Source organism: Etheostoma spectabile, chromosome 19, assembly GCF_008692095.1.
Source record: "Etheostoma spectabile isolate EspeVRDwgs_2016 chromosome 19, UIUC_Espe_1.0, whole genome shotgun sequence".
In the NCBI taxonomy this organism is placed as follows: domain Eukaryota; kingdom Metazoa; phylum Chordata; class Actinopteri; order Perciformes; family Percidae; genus Etheostoma; species Etheostoma spectabile.
Genome location: NC_045751.1, coordinates 13,348,735 through 13,356,473, shown reverse-complemented (window position 1 = coordinate 13,356,473; position 7,739 = coordinate 13,348,735). Strand labels below are relative to the sequence as shown.

The window sequence follows — 7,739 nt, the reverse complement described above, 5'->3', positions numbered from 1 at the left end:
CACAACAGCAGAGAGAGAAGGAGAAATAGGGAGAGGTTATACGAGACCGAAGAGATGTAGAAAAGCAGTGCAGTGAAAGAGTGTGTGTAAATCCCTGTGGCGCAGCAAGAAATATAAACATCTAAAGAGTAAGAAGGGCAGTTTTTTACTCCTCTTTTTATTTCAATGCAACATACATAAAGAGAAAATTATAGCAGCTAAAAGAGTGATGATTTGACAAAGCACGTATCCAGAGCTGCCTTTACTACTTCCGTACTCTGAAGCACAGATCGAGATTTCAGACTTTCCCCCAAACTCTGCAAAGTCTCTGATGTTGCTTCTTAAATCTTGTCTGACTTTTTAATCTAATTTATCTTTTTGCCCTCTGTTCCCATCGGAAGTGAATGGTGGTTGTTGATGTTTTTTTTGGGAATGTTGACAAGTTGACAGGCAAGCTGCACTGACATCGAACCTCACTCCACTGTCAGGACAAGAGATACGGGGAGGGAGAGAGAAGGGGGGAGTAGGGGGAGGGTGAGAAAAAGATAGGGAGAGAGGGGGAGGTGGGAGAAAAGGAGGAGGAGAGATGAAGGGGAAAAAAATGACTTCACGGCCATGACTAGACTGCCTTCTTTTTCCCCCTCAGCCTCACTGTCTCTGAACTTTTTTCCTCCGTCCTCCTCCTCCGTGTGTTTTTTTTAAATGGTTTTTGGGGGAAGAGGGGAACAAGCATTCAGAGCTTGGCTTACGGTGCAGGCAGGAGCGTCACATAGGAAAACAGGAGCTTGAGGGGCAGCACACTGGGACTGAAGAGAATTGAAGAGGCTTGGTTTTTTTTGGTTTGATGCACAGACTAAAAGATTGACTTGCCGACCGAAGAGGCAGGAAGGAGAGAGAATGGACATATAGAAATACAGACTCTTAACACGCTTAAAAAAAATACATTTGTACATGTAAAAAAGCCAAAAATACCAATTTATTTTTATAAACAGGCAGACAGATACCTTGCAACCAAGCTTAAACATTTTTCCAGACAGGACTGGAGTTTTCTTCCACTGGAGAGAAGAGCAGATGGACAGAGGCACATTTGAAAAGAATGAAAAGAGAAGACTCCTCATCTTCATTCAGCAATGCTTTTGAGGAAACCTGCAATGAACTGTTGCTGTCTGCTATGTTCCTGGACGCTGACACAGGCATAAGAAGCATTTAAATTCACTAAATTCCTCTTGGATAGAGGAGCCACGTTGTCTTTTTTCTTCTACAAAGTAAGTACAGGTGTTGTGCGGACTGTTACTATGTTTTCTCAAAGTTCTTCTTTAAAACCATTGTGGACTTCTTGCCTTTTGGTCTTGTGCATCCTGGATGGATGGACCACAGCCTGGCCGGCAGCCCAACAATCCCAACCCCTGCTGCAGTCCCGCCGGTCCAGGCAGATGCCACCTCTAACCACCTCCTTGTCAAGCGGCAACCTGTCAGAGAGTGCAGAGAGCAAAGTGGAGCGCCTCGGCCAGGCGTTTAAGCGAAACGTCCGTGAGCTACGAGAGAAAAGCTCCTGCTTGGACCTGGTTTTCCTGGTGGATGAGTCGTCCAGCGTGGGGGCCAATAACTTCCTGAGCGAGCTGAGGTTCGTACGCAAGATGCTGTCTGACTTTCCTGTTGCGCCAGAAGACACGCGGGTGGCGTTGGTCACCTTCTCATCCAAGACCCATGTAGTGACCAGGGTGGACCACATCTCCGCGCCAAAGTCCAACCAGCACAAGTGTTCCCTGTTCAACCAGGAGATCCCAGCTATCAACTACAGAGGAGGGGGCACCTACACGAAAGGAGCCTTCCAGAGGGCAGCGGTGAGTCAGATCTAAAGATAAAATAAACATTGTCAGTGGGGCATGTGTGTGTCAGTCTGTCTAAATGTGCTTGCATACTTGTGCATAACTTGATTTATTTTCTTGAATTTTGCTCACTTTGCATCCTAATAATGAACCTTGCTTTTCATAAACCTTTGTTTGTGTGTGTGTGTGTGTGTGTGTGTGTGTGTGTGTGTGTGTGTGTGTGTGTGTGTGTGTGTGTGTTAGCATGCAGCTAGCTGTGTAGGGAGGGTGTTGGGAGTAATTGTGGCTTAGTAAGGTTGTTGTTAATGAGGTCCTGCGTGGCGTTGCTGTTGCTGCTTCCTCTAAATTACACACCAGCAGATAGTGGGGAAGCCACTCGCCTGCTAATTGCTCAGGAGTTTCCAGTGAAAAAAATACCATTAAGAGTAAGCATCCGCAGAGACACATGCAAGTGCATGCACGTTGCAACCCATGCATACACAAAAATGAACTGAATGCATAACACTCAAAAATACTGAGCAGTAGGTCTGGAAAAGTGCAAAAAATAGCAAGACACACATGATGTGTGGCTTATATAAAGCTTTTTGGGTGAATGTGAATTGCTTTAATGTTAATGTTATGTGGATTACAAGTGGTCAAAATGTTTATGGTTTGTTGATTTGAGCTGCCTGACGCTCAGCAGTGCTCGCACACACGCACAGAGGACATATGGCTCAGTTCATCTGTCAAGTCCAAACAGCCCAGCTGTAAAAGCTGTGTTGGTGGTATAGGGGCTGGTCCTGTATAAACACACACACCTTGTCTTATGCCTCAGATCTGCTGAACTGCAGGATCACACAGTACAAGAGTCAGGTGTTTTTGTGTTCTGCAAACTTGCTTAGAAATACTGCAGCCAGTTATTAAGCTACTTTATAGTAGCCTATTACATTATGGCTTGGTGACAAAAATACATAATAGATGTTATGACTGGGTGCATTGTCAGAAAACCTCTTTGACACTAGTACAATCTTGTAATGAAACGGCTGGTGAATATCCAAATAGCGAAGCTTGGTTCAGTGCAGTAATGTGGTGTTGAATAAAAAGTTGGTTGCAGTGTGACAAAGACTACATCCAGTCAGTGAACATCATAAGGCCTATAACCATCAGTTTTAACAATAATTTTCAGAAAATGGCTTGTATCACTTTGATGCTACAGCACTAACTTTCCATGAAGGGACTTTAGATAATAAAAAAAAAAATCACATTAGCCTAGTTTCACAGATAAAGCTGTAGGTAAGCTGAGCTTTACCATCCAATCCATCCTTGTTTAAAGCTAATAGCCTTGGACCGTATCCTCTGGCCTAGCGCTTAAAGCTAGGCCCTCAGGACAGGTTTTCAGCTCACCCTCCTTGGTTAAGTGCTGATAAGTGCTGGCTGTATCCCAGCTTCTAAAGACCACAACAATACCAAGAAAAGGCTGGGGGAATTCTTGTGCCTTTATCATTATTCACACAACACTCAGAATGTTTTGGGGGATTTATCAAGTGGTATAGTCTAAATCAGCCAAAGCTTGCTTTAGAAAATAAGCAGGGCGTCCTGCGGCTCAGGCGCGTATGTTGTATTCCCAACATTGTTAGTGATTTAAAGTCAGATTAAAATAAAAGATGATTTCTTTCCAGTATAGCTTTGATATGATGAGAGACGTAGGCCTACTTGAACAAAACAATGTATGAGCAATGGGAGAGCTACTTGCAGCCTACACAGAACTGGGATTCTTTTGAAAGATAGATGAGCCTAGCAGATACAGATTGAGAAGCAGGAGATCAATCGGTATTCCAGAAACCCCTCCACACCTGATGGATTCAGTCTGACGTTTACTGTGTCTTCACATGATCGAGGAAGTGATGTTAAAAAAAAACAGGCCTGTGTGTGATTTAACGCTTGATCTCTGTTTTATCGTCTGAATCTGACTGGAAAAAGAAAAAAGGAGCGTTTGTTATCTCTTTCCATTAGATGCAAGGATGGGTCTGCTAACACTAATCTACAAAGCTCATATCCGCCTGTCATCATGTACTGACTGAACTATAGGACGACTGGCTCAGTGTGTGAGTGTTTTGAATTGGGAATTTTGCGGTGTGTGTCAATGAATGTAATTTGTGATTTTGTTCTTTTTACCTTACACGTCTCCATGTGTTTGTGCTCCTAAAATTAGGTTGCATATGTATAAGTCTATGTGATGTGTGTGAACATGTGCATCTGTCTCAGAAAAAAGAGAGACAGTGAAAGTAAGAGAGAGAGGATAATTGATAATTGCAGTATAATAATAATAATAATGCCATATTTTATTCCCTTGGATGGTCTTGGCTGTTCTAAGTGCTGTAGAAAGCTGGGATCCATTAAGAGAGACATTTTTCCACCCGCCGTGCATGTAGAGACAGGGCTCTCTTCCAGCACTCTTCATCTCTGTCTCACTCTGTGTCTCCGCTGTCTGTCTGCTGTTTCTCTTTTCACCTTATACATCATACAGTAGGTTGAAAGCATAAATGTATATAGGTTCCAGAGTGAATTCAGTTTTTTTTCACTAAGTATAGGAACATTTTGGTGTTAACTAATATATCTGGTAAATGTGTAAACAGACACTTGAGAATATACTAACGAGTAAGCAGTGTTTATATCTGTATAAAATGAGGAAATATAGGCTTGTTATAGTCAAATACGTCACTTCTCTAGCTTTCTATTAGTTTCATATTCCTCAACATTTGTTGTACAATGTGTCGTCTGACCACACCTTAAGGTAAAAGGGTTTATAACTGTTAGGGTGCTAAGGCGTGGCAAGAAGCCTTCCTCTAATAGAAAGCATTGAGATGCAATTCATTTTAGAAATGAGACTTTCTGACAGTCTTTGCTCGAAGGCACTCTTGTTTACACTTGAAATGTATTAGATGAATGAAAAAAGAGAACTTGAAAAAGAAGTTCAAATCCTGCATACTTTTTGCACCTCTGCACAACTGGCCTATCACTGCATAAAGTGTTGGATTGTTGGTTTTGGAAAGGACCAAAAACTGCCGGATGCAGCCCCCTAGATTACACTTGGAAAGGGGGTTTTAGACACTGCTACTGCATACTATCTATCAAACAATTTGATTGGAGCATATCAAGGGCTTGATAATTTTTCGATACTGGCAAATTTAGCACTGAAAGTATAGAGGTTCAATACCCAGCCCTTCTCTCTCTTTCTCTCTCTTTACTTTACTTATATAATCCAGCACATCATCTGTGTCTGTGTGTTTGGAAATAATCTGGATGAGGGTAAATGTCATGCACTATGAGTTTATTAAGAGTGCAGCACTTTGTCATAATGATTCACATGCCTCATTTCAGGATCTGTCTCTTCTCAACCTCGTGTCTGACATGCTAACCTAGTTGCTGATGACATCACTCACCACGGTGTAGTTTTCCAGCACTTTCGTAACCGCCCTACAAAGAAGCTGATTGATGACTTTCAGTAAAGGTTTTCAGGCCTCTAAAGAATAACTACTGTACTGTACCTGAGAGTAGTTCACATCATCTTCTCCAAACTGAATCATATTCTTTCCTCTCTACTTACTGTAATTACTCTGCAAAAGTCAATCCATTTCCCTGGTCTTTTTAGCTCTCGTTTAATTTATTTTCCGTGCATTTGCCTTTTACATGACCAAATATCTTCAAGGAAATATGGCTCAAAGCTTTTCATTTTATTCTATTGGTTGTTGGCAATTTTGTTGATCCAGGAATTATGGGTTTTTCCATTGTTGCATTTATTATAGCTTGCTTTGGATACGAGTGTCAGCTACAAAAATATAGGGAGAGAAAAGATAGTATCTGTAATAGCCAGGTGAAAAAATTCCCTTGTTTTTTCTTCTCATCATTTGTCTTCTTCCTGAAGATTTGCCACTGGGTTGCCATGTGTTGCCAGATAAAACCCCCCGTTTGCTCTCTGCGGGCAGACCCGGCTTTGGCAAAGACACAAGCACTAAACTGGACTTGGCAGCTTTGCTGTGTCAGTCGGCCTTCACAGTTAAGACACAGACAGATGGGCAGCGTGTGAAGAGGAGTGGGGTAAAGATGGAAGAATGAGAGGAAAAAGTGGATGAAAGAAGGAGGAAAAGCCCTCGGTCAAGGAATTAATAGAAAGAATGTGGCTGTTTCTGGGGGTTATTCACAGTAATGGCTTTACCTGACTGTTGTTTAGGCTCTGCCTGAGTCTGGTTCAAAGCAGACTAGTTTACAGCCAATTAGTAAAAGCAGCATTCTACTCAGCCACCCAGTGGGTTTCTGAAACTGAAATTTGTATATCTGTAAGCAGTTGGGTTATTTTCCTGATTCCTCCAATGACTCCTCATATGCCCAACTTGCCAGGAAAACACACGTGTTCACACTCAGTTTATGGACAGCTACATGTCTTTACATGGTTACAGTCTGTACATACTGTAGGACAGTAAACAAGTGTGCGTGCATGAGAATGTATGCTTGCATTTATAGACATTGTGCTTTTGTCCTCAACACAGCTCTAGACTTCCAATCCAACCCAAATCTAGCAACCTTTTTCTGCATGATCTTCAATCATCCACCGACAATTTATTAAGCCAGACCGTTGGAAGCTGGCCCAATCTGAAAACTTTAGGGAGCTGTTTAGTTTACTTTTTGAATTTAAACAGTCTTGCCAACTTGCAAACCTTGTAAACAAGTACTTTCATTTAAAGGTGCAATATGTAATACTGACAGCCAGTGTTTAAAGTGCTCATAGTTTGCTTTTTGGCTTTTCCCCTTTCCTTTATTTTGTTATGTATCTTTTTGTGCACGTTATAGGTTTACAAAGTGAAAAAGCCTCAATGTGAGTACACAAATGTTGAAATGACATGAAATGCCCATCCCTTGTAGCCGTGATATATTAGCCTCAAGCTAATGCTTACCTTAGGGAAATAGCTAGCGTCCTTTTGGTCTCTAAACTGTCTCCATCTTTCAAATACATCTTCAATGTTTACCTGTCTCCGGTCACGCAACTGTTATAAACAAGCCGTTTATTTTAGGTTGGGTAGTACCTAGCTCCTTTGGTCCTGTTAGTTTTTCTGCTGGCTTTACTAATGTTAGAGCTGTAGCGCGCTAGGTTTATGTTTTACGTTTTACGCAGTTGATAACAACACACAGACCAAAACACAAACAGAAATTCAATTCAAACGGAAATTTCAAAAGGAGAATATACTGGCATTAGTATTATGTCAGAAAAGACAGTATTTTAACTTAGTATTTTTTCTTAAAGGAGAATTCCGGCCACGTTTTTACATTAATCTTGATCGCTATAAATATGCTATAAGATCCGCCCTGCATCACTACAGGCAACATGGAGTAGCTGCAGTTACGTGTACGAGCTTCCACTCCTCTAAAACGGCAGTTGTCGGGGCAAGTTTTAGGGTGCCTTTGTGCCTGCTAACAGACACAAAATTTAATTAAAATGTCTGTGCAACATGAACAGGGTCCTTACGTTCTCAACTCAGACAACTCAGACATTGTTTAAATTCACTGTTTAAAATCAGTACCAGTCAGTACAAAGAAATATGATCACATTACTCCTGTTTTAGCTTCATTGCACTGGCTCCCAGTATGTTTTAGAATTGACTTTAAAATTCTATTGATCACTTTTAAAGCTCTTCATGGCCTTTCGCCTTGTTATATCTCTGACCTTTTAGTACCATATACACCAGCACGCACCTTGAGATCCTCGGGCAGAGGTCTGCTATCTGTTCCAGAGTCTCGAATGAAAACTAAAGGGGACAGAGCATTTGCTGTCAGGGCCCCGAGGCTCTGGAACAGCCTGCCCGAGGAAATCAGGTCAGCTGAGTCAGTGAACTCTTTTAAGTCGCTTCTTAAAACATACTTTTATAGGAGAGCCTTTCCCGATCTTATTTGACTTTA

At 41.6% G+C, this 7,739-nt stretch overlaps 1 protein-coding gene across 3 annotated transcripts in view; it reads left to right on the top strand.

Annotated features, from left to right (window-relative positions):
* Nucleotides 1-616: 616 nt before the first annotated feature.
* The window catches only part of svep1 (sushi, von Willebrand factor type A, EGF and pentraxin domain containing 1), a 95,983-nt gene continuing 88,860 nt past the window's right edge, over nucleotides 617-7,739 (top strand). For all 3 annotated transcript variants that reach the window (XR_004336385.1, XM_032544083.1, XM_032544082.1), the window contains exon 1: nucleotides 617-1,823. Coding sequence is in view for 2 of the 3 variants with exons in the window: in XM_032544083.1 (XP_032399974.1) it covers nucleotides 1,275-1,823 (549 nt within the window). In the remaining variant the exon portion in view is untranslated. The remainder of the gene's footprint in view (nucleotides 1,824-7,739) is intronic.